Here is a 16,006-nt window from a genome sequence, read left to right on the forward strand (position 1 = left end):
GCCGAAGAACAACAGCCATGTGATTGCGGAAGCGTTGCGCTTCCGTTACTGAACAATATCCCCCGCTCAGCGATAGGTCATATTCTACATGTTGGCAAACAAGAGTAAAAGTGACAGCTATGCTCTCGATCACACCACTTGTGAATCGGGTCCGCAACCGCTTCCGCCGGAACACCTGTTGAGCCGCACACGGCACGGCCTTGAGGCTCCGCGCAGTGGCCTGATCAGTCGGAATTGGAAGCTGATCCGGCGGCATAGGTGAACGGAACCGAATAGAAACTCTGTACTTACGGAGCCGCATACTGTTCTGAGGCGATTCCGCATGTTCTTTTCCGCCGGTACAGCGACCCCGATAGTTGCGGCGCTGAGGTTGGGATTGTCAGTGGTTGGAATGCAAAACATTCCGGTGAGCGCGTCCGCGGCGGACGCGCAAAGATGCATGGCAGTGCGTTTCCGCTGTGGAATCGTGCTTCTACGAATGGCATCAAGGACCGAGGCCATTCAATTATGATGCGCGGTGATGGAACTGGATGGGTGTAGTGAAGTGTGAACTGATGATCATATCGTGCTGGACAAGCGTGAATCGTCGCCTGACAGTCTATCTCCGTATCTGGCAATCTATCTTCACGCTCACCATCTTAGAACAGTTATCCAAGTTCATTTCGGAAAAGGCCTTTTTGGCCAGCAGCGTTCAAAGCAGATCAGGCCATTCAGGACTGAAGGGCATGGACCCGATTCTTTGGATGTATGCTGGCCCTTGCTGACCGATGGAAGAGCGGTCAAACCAAACGTGGCTCCGCTCTCAAACAGGAAGGTATTCCGAAAGTTCATGTTAATGCGGACGCGGCGGATCACGATCGGGAACCCAGAGCGACTTGAACGCCTTTCACTATTATTCCTCAACTCTTCAACCAATCTGGGACTTGAATCGCTTCCGCAACTCTGTCAACAAGGAAGTGGCAAAACGAATAGAGTTTCTTCCTTATCGCAACCTTATCCCGACGGAGCCGCATCGGCCGCGATGCCGAACCAGGTCCGCCCCGGGTCCGCGTCGGCATTCCAAACGGAGCGGCCCCACGCCGGATCCGCATCGGGTTGTATCATCGGATCCGCAAGTGAATTCTGAACGAAAACGACAGTTTGACAACTCCAATGTAGAGAAAGCACTCCGCATCTCGAATTCTATCTGATGCGCAAATGCTACACTGCATTTAACTCCGGAGCCGCATTTTGGAGTTCATGCTGCGGAACCAACGGTTCGTGTTGACGGTTCCGCCCTCTGGTCAAGTGGCATGATTGGTTCAGCCCCGGAATCTACTGAGAGAAGGTGAGAGGGGGATCATTCTCAATTTTGAGTGGCTCCTGGATATTTCTACTTCACATGGCCTATGAAACCAGTAGTAAGGGCGACCTGCCCATGACCAAACCGTCTACATGTGAACAAATTCCAGCTTCACCCCAATCGTAGTCAAGCGCTCCTCCGCAGGCTGGACTAGACAATAGCTCTCAACATGCAACTTAAGATTTGCCGTGTCTCTCACTAACCTATTAGTTCTGCTACATTGCAACTATATCGGTGCGGTTTGCGCCTTGGTGCTTCAATTTGAACCCCGCTCTGACAGGGGGCTGAGGAGCGTAACCTGGGTAGAAAACCACCCTTGGACGCAACATGATGACTTCGGAGTCAGTTTCAGCTGGTTGAAACGGCAATTACAGTCTTATTGGCAGATAAGATAACTGCTATGCTTCTGGTTGATTAGGTTCCCTTGGATCTTGGGGCTGACCGTTAGAGCAAACAGCGGTTACTCAGACCGTCAAAATGCCAGGCGGGGGACATACTGCCCTCCCCAAGATGTATGGCATAGGAAATATATCAACGATGTTACCATAGAATATCTTCTTAGGGGAACAGAATACACCCACGCACGGCCTAAAGAAGACGTGAACTACTTCTTCCTAGAGGTTTCGCGGAGGCAGTTTCACGCTCTGTCCGCTAATTGTGAGATAGTATCAAATAATAGTGGCAGAAGCCCATCGCCCCTTTCCTACCTATGAACAGAGAAATCACCCTGTAGCCTAGAGTGGCTCAGTATGCTTTCGCTTCAACTCAATATGAGCTGGGGTGTCTTGGACCAAGCTGCTCTACATTCATATATCACTGGCTCAGCCATTGGGTACCATGGAGCTAGAAGAAAAATATATCGCCTCCAGTGTTGTGCAGTTATCACAGAACGATAAAAACGAGGCGCGGTCATATTTGCCAAGATTACGATGTCAAGGCAACATACGTATCACACCTTGTTCTCAGTTTCTCTTCTTAAACTTTTCCTACCCTAATCACTCTTGAAATGAAGCTAGTTAACTTGCCAAGAAATCGTCATGACCCCAAGAGGGTAGCTACAGGAACTCACTAGCAATAGTCTCGTTACCGAAGTACCTTTGGAAGCATGTGGTGCATTGTTAGAGTTGGGGCATTCGACTAGGCAGCAATGGTCATATGTGGAACCGAGCTATCGTGAAGTTCTGAATAGCGAGCGCCACGCATCACTAGTCAAGTGCCTGAGCTCTTAAATGCCATCTGACTAGGCATTAGGCTCTAGCTCGGACACTTTTAGGGCAGCGTGACCATTATGGCATCAAAGCCAAATCGTGATAGGTTTTCTGCGACTAACTGTGTAAACCTCTCATTCATTCCAGCGTTACATAGAGTTAAGTTTTGAACTTTTGATCGTCGACGCGCAACAATGCGACAAAACTAGGCATCACTTTCAATAGTCTCTTGGGGGCGGCTGACGTGAGGATTTGAGACATCCATTACGTCATGATGAAGATGGATCAAGGAATATTCCAATATTATTTCTTTCCATCTTGTTGGCTTTCAAATCGATCTACATCTCAACAACGAACATCGCATCTCATTCTTTTGCATCAAACACCATGGTCAAGATACTGCCACCTCCTAAACCCGATATTCCGGAGCCAGAGCCTGGAATGGCCCTCTCCCTCTTTCCATCGGGTCACTACTTGTGGTTAGACGACTATGAGTACTACGACCAGCTAGGCCGCAATCCTCTCCAGCAGGCAAAGCTGTGGCTCATCACCGACCCGGAAGAGCGAGTGGCCAAGCTTGACGAGGTGCTTGAAAACTACCCGAAGCAAGTTCACAGGCGGAACATGCTATACGATGCCGCAAGGCGCGGCGACGAGGCCTTGGTTCGACGCCTTGTGGCCACAGGCCTGAAGGTGCATCCGGATATCCCAGAGGGTCCTCAATCTGAGGAGGAGGCTCAGGCCGATCAAGAAGCGAGAGAGAATGGATCCATCCCGGATAAGGATGACCCTTCAGCGACCCCAGTTCATGTTGCGGCCCTCTACGGCCATGTGGGATGTCTTGATATTCTCTTGGAACAAGGAAAGACTGATGTGGATGTCCGCGATAAGTCTGGGCGTACTCCACTCATCTTGGGCGCGAAACACCCAGAGGTGGTGCGTTGCCTCCTCGGCAAGGGAGCAGACCCGACTGCAAGGGCAAATTCTGAGTGTGGGAACGGCAACGCACTGGAGTTTGCAGCTGATAGTGCTGCAATTGAAAGTGTCAAACTGCTCTTAGAACATCCCATCCACAGCTCAACCAAGAAGAGGAAGAACACTACTGATAAAGAGCCGGAGGAGTGGGTCACCCCGCTGGCCATCAAAGCGGCTGCAAAGGCGCCCGACGGATTCGATACGCTCAAACTTCTACTCGAGCACGGTGCTTATCCATTAGAGGCACGAGATGGCAAGACAAAGGGCGAACTGCTATCAAAGGAACAACGAGAAGCCATTGTCGAGGCCATCCCAGAAGCAGCAATGGCCGGCTCCGTCGAGGCTCTCAAGCTGCTCCTCAGCTACCAGTATCCCACCGACCTTGATGGAGAAATCCTCCCCTTTGACATTCCCGAAGACCTCTACAAGCCGTTTGTCTACGGCGCGTACGGGGCCATGGAAAACAACAGCCCCGACAAGTTCGGGTTCATCAACAGCTTTGGCATCACCGAGCACGAGACCATGTCCCTCGACAAGCTTCCAGAAGGCCAAACCCTCAACGTCCAACATCTACTTGACCAAGCTGCAGGGGCGGGGTCTATTGATAGCGCTCGGTTGATGATAGAACGCCACGGCGCTGACCCCAACAAGCACCGCATGCCACCCGGCATGAAGCCCCTGTACTTGGCTGCAGCCAACGACAAACCCGAAATGGTCCGCCTTCTTCTTGAAAGTCACGGCGCCGACGTCCACGCGGGGAACGGGCGGTACGCGACGGGTCCGACAGCGCTATGGATCGCGGTTGTTCTCAAGTCTATGGAGTCCGTCCGTCTTCTTCTCCAGCACGGCGGCCCGGTGGACCACGTCGACGAGGTGATCCAAAAAGTGTCAGGCCCAATGACTGTCGTGCTCAAAGCCGACCGCGAAGACACTGGTTCCGCATCTTCAGTGCGACTTCAGACCCAAGAGACGGCAAAAGCATATCTCGAAAAGTACAAGGGCAACTTCCAGAACCTCAATCCACCATTCGTTCTCTTAGAGATAGGACCCGAGGACAAGGAATGGATCGAGAAGCTGCAGGCGCGAAGGTCGGCCGAGGAGCTGGCCGAGTCTGGTGAAAATGCAAGGGAGCTGGATGAGAAGTCGGGAACCAAAGAAGACGAACTCAGTGACGATGATCCCCGGAAGCTTTCGGCGCCGTTTCCCACCATTACTGAAAGAGACGACGAGCTGCTGAATGATGATGATCTCATTCCAAAGTTTGTGCCGTTCTTGGTGCCCGCGGGACAGTAGGAGTTTAAGTGGTTGCGACTCGACGAGACATGCCTACAAACAAAAAGCTATTTTCCTCTACCAATGATGACTGATTTCACGCACATCTGTGAAAGCTGATGATCGACTGGCTGCTTACTATGCTATGAATCTTGGAAGTATGAAGTTGATAGAATAGTCTCACATTGTTGCTCGATTCTTCGGTGATAGCAATTGGCCTCTGCCCGAAAAGTGAAAACAGTCTGCAGTTAATAGATAATTACACAGACACGCGTTTAAACTAAACAGCGTAGTTGGCAGCTTGCGTAATCTGGTCCAATTACACCCTTGCATGTGGTCCCTGCTCATCGTGTACTTTTAGTTCCATCAATCGCATCGCTGTTTCGAGTCTGGGTCGAGTTTCGAGTTGATAGAATAAACAATTAGTTCACCATGCTGAAACAGCAAGGTTGATCCTTTATTAAATTCCCTGTGGATATAGGAGAAGCAAGCCCATCCGTTCATGATCGCCATAAAACAATGGCCTCGCGCCGACTGTGGCTTCCACTATGGGGCTATGGTGTGTTGTTCCTTGATTCGCGACACGATTATCCATAATGAAGCTTGCGTTTTACCTCGCTGTCCCTGCCCTCGCAGTAAATGCGTTGGCGACAGGCCCCCTTCGCCGCGCCAGTGGCCAACCGACTTCAACTTTCTGCGGGGCCCCGAACGAATTCGAGGTCATCTCTGGCAGTCCGTGGATTGTGTTTTCCATGAATTACAATTATCAAGCAATTGATGGCTCTTGCTGTACCGGATACTATGAAATTTCGGGGTCTGGAGATGCTCAGCATATCCACTGGAGCAGCATTTGGGACATTAGCCCTTCAAGAAGCCCAGACCTGGTAAAAGGATATTCTTTTGTCGGCCTCACTCAGGGCCTCCAGACAAGACTCAGCGACATTGGGAGCATTCCAACCACCTATGAGTGGGCTGTTTCCAACTCTACTGCCTACAAAGGTACTTCTGGCTTCTGGGATCAGGACACGTGAGACATCAGCTAATGTTTTGAGCTAGGCAACGTCGTGTATGATTTCATGACTTCCGACACCAAGGGCGATGAGACATCAAGCGCAGCGCAGGAACTCATGCTCTGGGTAAAGTACGAGGGCGGACAAGTGCCAATCGGTTTCGACAAGGGCCCCGTTGTAACCATCAACAACCTCTACGGAAAGAGTGGCTGGAAGCTGTACCAAGGCCTCAACACCGACACTGGTATTACTGTTTCCTCTCTGCTGGCTCCCGAGAATGACCAATTCGGTAACCAGGCTGGGGGTTCTTTCACGGGAGACATCAAGGACTGGCTCTTAGCTCTCTCGAAGCAGGGTGTGTTTAGTGAGAGCACTTATGTCAACGTGGGAAATGCTGGAATGGAGCCGTTCTGGGGAACTGTGACATTCGACAACACGCTGTCGCTCAGAATCAACTTGTAGGGAGAGGGGCTGCAGGGCTTGTTGCATTGTGTTTAGTAAGAGGCAGGTTATAATGCTATCAACACCATTCTCGCCGGTACGAGAAGCCCTTCGGAGATGCTGGCACACATCTTTTTCAGGAGAGCAGTTCTGACAGTCGTTCATTTCTTTTAATACTGTGTGAATTTCACTGACTCCTGGTCTGCACGCCTCTTGATTGTCAGATCATGCCCGATTAAGCTCAGGTAGCAACGCTCAGGTCACTCTCTGACCTGCATGTCCTGTGTTGCATTGCCAACACCACTCCTTGGTCAAGGATCATTACCCTTCAGCCAGTCACGCGACTAGGGCTGCAGAAAAAAGAATGGAGAAATGATCTTGTAGTGAATGAAAACCTGGATTGCGCAAAATTTTCATTTCTTCCTCCTTCTCTTCAGAGCTATCTGACCTCAGACGCCTGCCTCTGGTCTCGCTAGTCGAAAAAGGCCAGCAACTAACGGACAGTATCAACGAACATGTTTTTGAACTCATGGTAAGTATCAAACAGTCTCTTCAAATTTCTACGTCTTTGATGAGATCGAATCAATTACTTCCATGGCTATGAACATCTGTCATGATTCAGACACATTCCGACTATTAATCTGAGACACCTTTCATATTACTTGCTTGTCAGACACCAGTCTTGGAAGAAGAATGCTGACCATTCAAGTTGGGTCTTGTCTGGCATGGAAAGCCTGAGATGGGTTCTCGCGCCAGGCGGATGATATGGCTGGTTCTTGTGCGCTTGCAGTATCCATTGTGTTAGGTAGTTGGCGAAAGCCACAATCAATTATTAGCCATTAATTGAAACTGAAATTTTATTCTTCCATTGATGCGATGCTTCTTGAGAGTTATACGTCATTATTATGACTGCAACCAGTTCACTCCTGCCACAGCGAACCCTGCTGCGGTGACCGCCCATAATTCAACATTTTGACCTCGACTGCCACCATTGGAGTTTTCCGCCGTGATAGTGGCTTTAACGCCAGTCTGACTGACTCCTATACCACTCGTTGCGGTTGGCGCCTTAGTATCTGTCGATGTACTAGTCGCATGTGCTGCGACGTAGCAACCGACAATCGCGAGGGTGTCATTCAGCCACACTTCCCCATAAGGTACCACTTTCATAGCTCTATACCATCGGTTGGGACAGTACGCAGCGTTCTCAACAGCTTGGGAACTATGCTCAGCCCACCACGATGACGCCACGCTACCAAAGGACCAGTACTCAGACAACAGAGTTGATGGCACATAGTCTGAGAAGGAACACAGTTTTGATCGAGGGGGGTTGGTGCAGGCGTATCTCCCCATGGCGTCGATAAAGGTGGACTTACAGCCTTTGTTCAGCTCGCTGCCAAAAGATAAGAAGGCAGAGTCGAGTTCTCCAGTCGGTTTGTGGACGTCAAAGAAGGACTCGAAGGAGCGGGTTGTGCATTCTGGAGGGTCGCTTGCGATTGTTGGCCTTTCTGTAGGCAAGATGGTGTCGAAAAAGGATGCTATAGATCCGGTAATGTGAAGGGAAAGGATTGCTGTGGTGGGTTTCATGTTGAAGATGGTGTGAGTGTGTTGTCGTGAGGGCTGGTGTGATGACAGCAGTGACAGACAGAGCCCGTCCAGAGAGCCGTCTTCTTGACTAAATGTGAAGCAAGAGGAAGTCTAATATCCTCGTTGATCGTGAATTGGGCTTGAAGTCATCAAAACTGACCTGATACTTCCCTGTTCGGCGTTATCCCCTTTAGGCACGCGCGTCTTCGGCTGCTGCCATAAGAGGCTTGTCGGTTGAGGCTGGGTAAATTGCACCCTCGCTAACATCCAATGGGAATTGACAGAATGGCCCTTTACCCCTTGGTGATGAATTAAGCCCATGGAGAATTGAACTTTCCCGAAGACGACCGGAATTATCGGGCAAATTCAAGGCCGGCCCATCCAATGTCGCCGACGACAACGCGGGTATTAACCTTTCACTTCTGGATGATGGATTGCGATTCTAAACGCAAGATAAATGGTTCATGTTAGGAGAAATACTGCTAGTCAAAGGAGACCAAGACAATGGTGTCCTGAGACGAAACGCAAGGGACACGCGTGTCAGCAAGGGGGCCGACCGTTCTCGTGGCTCGTCTCAATTGCTTAACTGTTCTCGCTCCTGAGCATCGGGATCTTAAATCCAGGCGGCTTTCTTTATACCTTGACTTTGTCGCAGGATTATTTACTCCGGGCGAAGTTGCTAGACAAACTTAACTGATGATTAAGGCTGAAAGGGCATGGACCAGACGAACAATCGCTGTAGTCTCCCTGGACCAATCATCACCGGTATATTGGCCCAGACATCTGCCCACTCCCCAGCTTGCTTGACTTGGATCGCCAAACCGATTAGCGCGGAGAGAAATCGTGACATGTAGGTGACACAAGCTGACATGCGGTGCATAAAATGGCTGAAAGTTACAGCTGGCGAGCTTGGCTTTGGGCAAATTCCGCCTACGAAATGCGCCTAGAATCATCACTTCTCCAATGAGAGGCATCCCTTACGTAACTTTTACTCTGGGCTGAAAGACACTCTTGGCTTGGCCAAACAGGGACACGCCCAGCCTCCACAAGGATGATAGACCCTCTAGTTCAAAAACAAGTCCAGGGAACTGAATTAACCTTAACTCAGCCCTTGGCGTCTGTGAGGCGTGTGGGCGATTGCTTCCTATTCCAGCAGGTAGGAAGGCAAGCCGTGGGGTGCGAGCTAGCATAACCGATGAGAAGAGACAGAATCCTTTGGCGTAGGGCTGAGACACCTCCTTTAAGGGCGATTGCAAGCCGCAGGCAAAACAGCACAACTATCGGGGTATATAAGATGGCCTGTGGCGCGTTCCTACTTGCTGGATCTCACCACAATGAGGTGATGGCTTGTAGAATGACCTTATACGCCTCGTCAGCATGGCACAAGACTTCAACGCGGCCGATTTCTCCCCTATCAAAAATCAGTACCAATACGGTCACCCGCAGCATCAAGATGGCATCTCCTACACAGCCCAGCAGCTCCCTGCTGAGGCAGCGTTTCAACATAATCTTCAGCATCCCCCACCAGGAGTAGCGCCCAGTGCTGATATTAAAATCCACTGGTATCATCCATCGCTCATGGTTGTTCTGTGGCTTGCTGGCCTCGTTCTCGCCGTCGGCCACCATACTTACTATGTCTCAATGGATGGAAAAGACGCAGAGGACCAAAGATGGGTCATTCGCGTGGGGACTGGCTTTGCCTTTCTCGTCAAAGCCTGCTTTGCGGCGAGCCTGGGCATCGCCATCAAACAGCTGGTGTGGGCAATGCTACGGAGGAGGTTCATGTCGCTCAGGGGAATCGACGCCCTCTTCGCCATCACTACCGACCCTACCGCCTTCTTCGTCCAAGACATCTGGCTGAGTATGCCGGGTCTCGTGCTATTGGCTGTCCTTCTCTGGGGCATTCCTCTCGCTGCCATCATAACACCAGCGGCCATCTCAGTCACGACTCTGACAACGCAATCGAACCAGAGCTGTAATATCCCAGTCTTGAACTTCGAGAAGAGATTCGACTGGAAGTACAGGACACCACAGTCGGCTCTGGCAAACTACAACGAAACCATTCATGGTCTTGGCATACGGCCACCCCTGTCCGACTATGGCCCAGACGAAGAGAGCAATGATGTTGCTGATCCATGGAAATACGGTGGGCCAACGCCGGTCGCCGAGAAGCTGCTGCGTAAGGTTGTCATCGGCCAAGAAATCCTCCCATTCCCCTCCATCTGTGGACCGAATTGCACCTACGAAACCACGACTCCGGGCGTCGGATATAATTGCTCGCGGATTAGTTTCAACTCAGCAGAAGCTGAGTACATCAACTCCACGGAGGCCTACCGAAAGTCGTCTTATATCTACATCGGCGTTCTCTTCGATAATCGCGAACTCGTGGCCCTGGCAGAACAGAGGGAGCATCGGGCCAAACCAGTTTCGGACGATGAGTATTTCCAGTGTCAACCATATCGCGTCACTTACAGGCCCAACGTTACCTTTGTCAACGACGTTCGTCGCCTTCAGGTCGTCAACGAGGAGTTCCTAGAGCGCGTTCCCTGGCCCATGTTTCCTGGGAACAGGTCTCTCTCAGCGACCTACAGGGAAACCAACTATTGGGCGTATCAAGCATTGGCCGATCTCGTGGGCCAGCACTTCCAAGGGCATATCTGGTTTCCACGTGGGGGCTGGGGCGGACAGGTGACGACAACGATACTGAGCTACTCCTCTCTAGTCGGGCCGCAAAGAGATTTTAGAAATCTGAACAAGACCATGTTTCAATTTGTGGAGTGGCCGAAGCTAGGCTTCCGGCAAGGCATCGTGGACTTGGTAAGAAACGTCTCCATCTCTCTCCTCGCCGACCCAACGCTGCACATCTATGATACGAGGCCCGGTATCTGTGAAACGTTCTCGGTGTCCAACATCTGGAGATATGATCCCAAGGCGCTGTGGATTTCTTACGGGGTCGTCTGTCTGGTGTGCACGGTCGGAGTCGCCGTCGGGGCAGTTGCGATGAGACTAAACGGCTGTTCCAGTGATGTGTCGTTCTCCAGGATACTATGCACGACAAGGAACTCCTCACTGGATCATGCCGCAGATGGGTCTAGATTCGGGGCCCATCCACTAGGTGAAGAGCTGGAGAAGCTGCCCTTGAAGTTCGGGGAGCTTTCGGACCAGGGACATGTGGGTTTTGGCACAGAGGATCAAGTCACTGAACTTGCAAGAGGACGATGCGAGAGAAGGATTGCCTGAGAAGTGAATATGCCTTGCTACCAACTCGGTTTATCCATAACTGGCAGAGCCAAGCCAGCTGGCTCATTTTACCCTTGGTCTCAAAGGAACTTATTCTCCACTAGCATAAACACCTCAATCTACTCACAGGCACTCTTAAAAGCCTTCAGTCATCTATCTTGAAGACAAATTCCCCTTCCCCTTGAATCAAACACAGCATAATGCGTGCAGCCCAAACTTCCCCGAAGCATCCGCCAAAGGAGGTGGACTCGATGGACGTCATCTGCATCGCCGACGGCCGCGAGAGTTATGGGCGCGAACCCTGGCTCAATGTCAAAGACTGCGAGATCATCGAGGACTCCATGAGAGCAGACACGAGAGAGCCTGTTGGAATTGAGTACTACTTTGAGAGTCTGGGGGAGGCTAATCAGAAACCGGAGCTGATTCTATACCGAGGCAGGATAACTATCGAGGCAGAAGAGGTTGGAAAGAAGAGCGCGGGGAATGGGAAAAGAGTCCGCAGCACTGGGATACCAGTAGTTGGCCGTGGCTTTTCCTCTCGTATTTAGGCCCATTGGATATGTGGTAAAATGCAATATATTGGCCATGCTTAAGTAGGGTGCTAGATATCAGATGCTAAGTGCGTCTCCGTACACTAATAAACATATCTGAAGTTAAGGTTGCGACGGTCCGTCTTGTCAGAAATCTCAAGTTGGTCCGGAGGCAGAGAGATGGTCGTCTGTTGAAGCTTGTCTCGGCGTTTATTCTCCGTGATCAGTGTGAAACGCAGAACCAGCATCGTCAATGTGGAGATGCCGAAGCAGATAGTCGTTGCAAGGAAACCACTCTGGGATGAAGTCAGTGATGCGCACTCTCCTGCATCAGAAATGGATTGTAACTCACCGCATACTCTGGGGCTTCACGTGGGAAGAAGAGGAAAGGCCCAATAATGTTCCCAGCGGCATAGCAGAAGAACATCATGGCTGAAGCAACACTCTTCTTGGTAAAACCCGCAACATTGGAAGCAATCAGCGAGAGGGAGATGGGGAAGCCGGCAGCAAAGGCTACAAAGAGCCATAGGCCAAGCAGCCGGCTGCCTTGGTTGGGGCCAAATCGAACCAGAATCGAACCCGTCAAGCTAAGATTGTGTTAGTTAGAGGAAGGAAAGGCGAAGGCAGGGTCTATACTGACCTGATGAGGCTCAGAGCTGCTCCAACAATGGTTCTATAGCCGTTGAAACGACTGCACAGGTAACTTGAACCAATGGCAAAGAAGGCAAGGATAGCACCCATGGGCATATTCAGCAGATACACCTGAAATCGAGTGAACCCAAAGCCAGCCATGACCAGACTGCTAAACTATAGAGACGTCAGAGAGATACGCTTCATGTCTTCCACCGCTCTGCTTACAGTTGTGTGGGCACCGTTCGGGATGCTGAAAGTCAGCTGATAGACCATCAGCAGCAACACGTTGGGATCTTGGACCACCTCGCGGACTTGGTCCCACTTGAAGTGATTATCCTTCATGCCGGTTTGGTTGCTGCGGATTCGGTCGACGGCCTGAGTTCGTTGTTGTTCATCGAGGAAGCGCGCTTTGTCAGGCGTGTCGGGGAGAAATATGAGAAGGACCACAGCCCAGACGAGGGTGATGATGCCAAAGATGATAAAGAGCCACTGCGGGTTGAGCATTAGCTGTGAAACGATAGAGAACCGAGAGTCTTCCATACCCTCCATGCGTCAAGGCTTCCGCCGATATGAGCGATGCCGTAGGCCAACAGACCTCCAAACATGGTAGCAATGGCGTTACCAAGGAACCAAATGCCGTGTCTGAGGGGCTGCTCCTCTCGCTTGTACCACATTCCGGTGATCAAAGAGAATCCAGGCGAGATGGATGCTTCAGCGGCACCGAGAAAGAAGCGAGCAATGATAAGACCCTTGAAGTCCTGAACTGCAGCGTGACAGATCAAGACGACAGCCCAGACAAAGCTGTAAGCCAGGTGAGATTTTGTTCACTGCATCGTGGATTGAACTAACTGACCTTGTACCGGCTAGGTATTTACCCAGTGGCAAGCGGACCATCAAGAATGAAGCCGGGTAGCTAAAAGCCAAATAACCAAAGTAAAAGACGCTGCTGCTCCAGCTGTATCTTGATCCGACCAAGTCCTAATGTTGTTAGCTGACTCGAGTTGGAAAACTTGACAAGGAAACTTGACTCACCAGGTCATCGATAATTCCCATGATGGAAGAAAAGTTCAACGATTGCTTGTCGAGAAACTGTAGCGTGTACGAAACGAGGAGCAGCGGCATTAGGCTAGATGACCATCGTCAATATGCGCACCTCAAAACTCCTGATACTCTGGGCTTACCATAAGTCAATTCTCCTCAAAAGATGTTTTCCTTGGTGGTTTCCCCCCGTCCCCTCCTCTGCGATCTCGAGGGAACCTTGCAGGCTGAGCATCTCGCCAACCTTGGGAGTTGGCTCCTCGGGGTGGAACATGGTCTTGTCTGTCTTGTCTTGTTCCATTCTCAGTTTTCAAATGATAATTATTCGTGTTAGCAGAGATGTTGATGTGTCTGCTGAGGTCGCCACTCTGAAAGGCAGAGAATCGCCTGGTTAAGTAGGAGAAGCTGTATCTGCTGAATGGGGAGACCGAGAGTGACAATGGCCTGTTACTTTATCAATAGCTCCATAGAGCGGTCCAGTCGTTCTCCTCCCCCGCAATCTATAATAAGGGGTATTATCTGGTTCACCGACGTCGTCTTCAATTCTAGACGTCAAACTTTGCCTCCCGTGATAACGTGCCGCGGCGTTAGCCTCCGCGGAGCAGTAACGAGATCGCGCTGATTGGCCACATCGGCAAATGAAGGTTCCCATCACAGCATCTAAGCGACGGGTGCGCTAACTTGATCCGAAAAGAGATGCCGATTGGCCATGTCGGCAACGAAAAGCCACCGTCCGAGTCGTGCCCTGGAACCTGAATCATCAAGTGGGAGTGGGTGGTTGATATGCTTCCCGTTCCCCGGATCCGAGACCATGGGTTGATATCTCGAACGTGGGGTAATTGGGTTTTGATTACATTCCTGGAGATAACGACGTAATCTCAAGTGGAGATGATGGCATCTAGATTGCCAGATTTGTCCATGTGGGAAAGTCAGAGCGGCGGATGTGAGATAACGGGATGTGGGATGTTGTAGTCAACACGTCGGGTCTCGGATCCGAACCTTACTGCTAAGACTGTGACTAGGTAGGCAGGTGATGCCATGAAACGAGTCAGGGGAGAGACCAGACGACGACAATTCGACGGGAAAGGAGAGAACACCAACTCAATGTAACCATTACACGAGGGATATATTTAATCTCTTGGCAATTATGTACATTTGTACTCCAATATGCGCTTTCACATGCTACAGTCCGTCTATAATCGCTCCCACATCCCGATGGAACTCGTTCCAGGCCTTGCTTGACAACTCCGGTCCCAGTAGTAGCTCACAAGCTGTCGCCGCTAGGCCTTTACCACAGTCCAGCGAACTTTCCAATGCTTCCTTTGTGCCAGCTGCAGCGGCAAACTCTGGTGTGTGAGGCTGGATCAGGGGGTCTTCAGTCCCTATCGAGAACATGGGGTGGATGCCTGGTATGAGATAGGTGACGTTGCCTGAAATTGTTAGTCAACAGGTGCTTGGTGAGGTACGTGTTGACTTACCCATGTCTGTTGAAGCCCCCATTGGCGGTTTCCCTGAGTCTTCAAGGTACTCTCTGCCAAATGCCTTCATGTGTCTCGTAAACTCTGTGGAGATGGCCGTGTTGGGGCAAAGCTCCATGTAGTCTTTGTCTCTGCTCCAAAGTCAGCATTGGAATCGTTCGCTGCTCTCGTGTACTTACGAATGCCAGTCGCACTCTAATGTGCAACCAGTTCCTACTGCCCCAGCCTTGAAACACGCCTCCACCTTGCGTGACAGATCTTGGATACTCTCGACTGTGCTCTCCCTCAGATAGTACTCAAGGCTCGTGGTATCTGGGATGATATTCGGCTCAGCGCCTCCTGCTCTGATGACACCATGCACCCGTGCCGAAGGAGGCAACTGCTGCCGCAAAAGCGAGATATTGACATAAGACGATACCACAGCGTCAAGGGCATTCTTCCCATGCCAAGGACTCATCCCCGCATGAGCATTCTGGCCCTTGAACGTCACCTCCAACTGCCTCCGTGCACTCGACTTGGCCGCCGAGATACCATCCACCTTCCTCGTTCCCTCAGGCGAGAGACGTCCCGTGGGGTGCGCCATGAGACACGCATCGACACCTTGATAAGCTCCAGCTTCGATGAGACGGATCTTGCCTCCGCCTCCTTCTTCAGCTGGAGTTCCAAGCAGTCGTACTCGTCCCTTGAGCTTCCCAAGACGAAGAACTTCAGCTGTTGCGAGGAATGCAGCAATGGAGCTAGTTGCAATCAAGTTATGTCCACAGGCGTGGCCAAGACCAGGGAGAGCATCATATTCAGCATTGAACACGACCAACTTGCCTCCTTGACCAAACTCGACTTCAAAAGATGTCTCGAGACCATATGCATGTCTCGTTACTTTGAAGTCGAGATTTTGCAAGAGATCGCAGATGTTGTCATGGGCCTGGAACTCCTGAAAGTTGTACTCTGGATTTTCGTGGATCTGGAGCCAGATGTTAGCCTTGTAAGTAGCGGCGGGTCAGTGACAAATACCTTTTTACATATTGAAGCCAAGTCGTCGGTATGAGTCTCGATCGACTTGGAAATTGTGTCGTATATTTGCTCCGTTGATAGAATCATCATGGCGTGTTGCTGCTTGACAGATTGATTACTGGCAATGCACGATATTTGACTATCAATATCATCGTGACTTTTACAATGCAATTCTTTTATATAACGCATCTACTTCACCATCAGGCCATAGCTGCATCTCAACACCAACCAAGGTTTCACGACC

General features: G+C 50.8%; 5 protein-coding genes across 5 annotated transcripts; 3 read left to right on the top strand and 2 right to left on the bottom strand.

Moving 5' to 3' along the window:
- Nucleotides 1-2,937: 2,937 nt before the first annotated feature.
- LRP88_00443 (ankyrin repeat domain-containing protein) lies at nucleotides 2,938-4,818 on the top strand (the record flags this gene model as incomplete). Its single annotated transcript, XM_083237155.1, has 1 exon — nucleotides 2,938-4,818. One exon carries the CDS (start codon nucleotides 2,938-2,940, stop codon nucleotides 4,816-4,818), a length of 1,881 nt encoding a protein of 626 aa, XP_083107046.1.
- Nucleotides 4,819-5,393: 575 nt separating this feature from the next.
- LRP88_00444 (concanavalin A-like lectin/glucanase domain-containing protein) lies at nucleotides 5,394-6,269 on the top strand (the record flags this gene model as incomplete). The annotated part of the gene is made up of 2 exons (XM_083237156.1): nucleotides 5,394-5,796; nucleotides 5,854-6,269. The coding sequence occupies 2 exons, from the start codon at nucleotides 5,394-5,396 to the stop codon at nucleotides 6,267-6,269; spliced, it is 819 nt and encodes a 272-aa protein (XP_083107047.1).
- A 2,940-nt stretch (nucleotides 6,270-9,209) lies between these two features.
- Nucleotides 9,210-10,927, top strand: LRP88_00445 (uncharacterized protein; the record flags this gene model as incomplete). The annotated part of the gene is made up of 2 exons (XM_083237157.1): nucleotides 9,210-10,811; nucleotides 10,874-10,927. The coding sequence occupies 2 exons, from the start codon at nucleotides 9,210-9,212 to the stop codon at nucleotides 10,925-10,927; spliced, it is 1,656 nt and encodes a 551-aa protein (XP_083107048.1).
- Nucleotides 10,928-11,706: 779 nt separating this feature from the next.
- LRP88_00446 (major facilitator superfamily domain-containing protein) lies at nucleotides 11,707-13,574 on the bottom strand (the record flags this gene model as incomplete). Its single annotated transcript, XM_083237158.1, has 8 exons — nucleotides 11,707-11,898; nucleotides 11,955-12,189; nucleotides 12,243-12,409; nucleotides 12,461-12,724; nucleotides 12,778-13,036; nucleotides 13,089-13,213; nucleotides 13,268-13,361; nucleotides 13,417-13,574. The coding sequence occupies 8 exons, from the start codon at nucleotides 13,572-13,574 to the stop codon at nucleotides 11,707-11,709; spliced, it is 1,494 nt and encodes a 497-aa protein (XP_083107049.1).
- Nucleotides 13,575-14,455: 881 nt separating this feature from the next.
- Nucleotides 14,456-15,849, bottom strand: LRP88_00447 (M20 family metallopeptidase; the record flags this gene model as incomplete). The annotated part of the gene is made up of 4 exons (XM_083237159.1): nucleotides 14,456-14,703; nucleotides 14,752-14,882; nucleotides 14,931-15,712; nucleotides 15,763-15,849. The coding sequence occupies 4 exons, from the start codon at nucleotides 15,847-15,849 to the stop codon at nucleotides 14,456-14,458; spliced, it is 1,248 nt and encodes a 415-aa protein (XP_083107050.1).
- Between the last annotated feature and the right edge of the window lie 157 nt (nucleotides 15,850-16,006).

The sequence above is a fragment of the Fusarium phalaenopsidis genome (assembly GCF_050370095.1).
Source record: "Fusarium phalaenopsidis strain FUZ10S chromosome Unknown contig_32276, whole genome shotgun sequence".
Lineage (NCBI taxonomy): Eukaryota > Fungi > Ascomycota > Sordariomycetes > Hypocreales > Nectriaceae > Fusarium > Fusarium phalaenopsidis.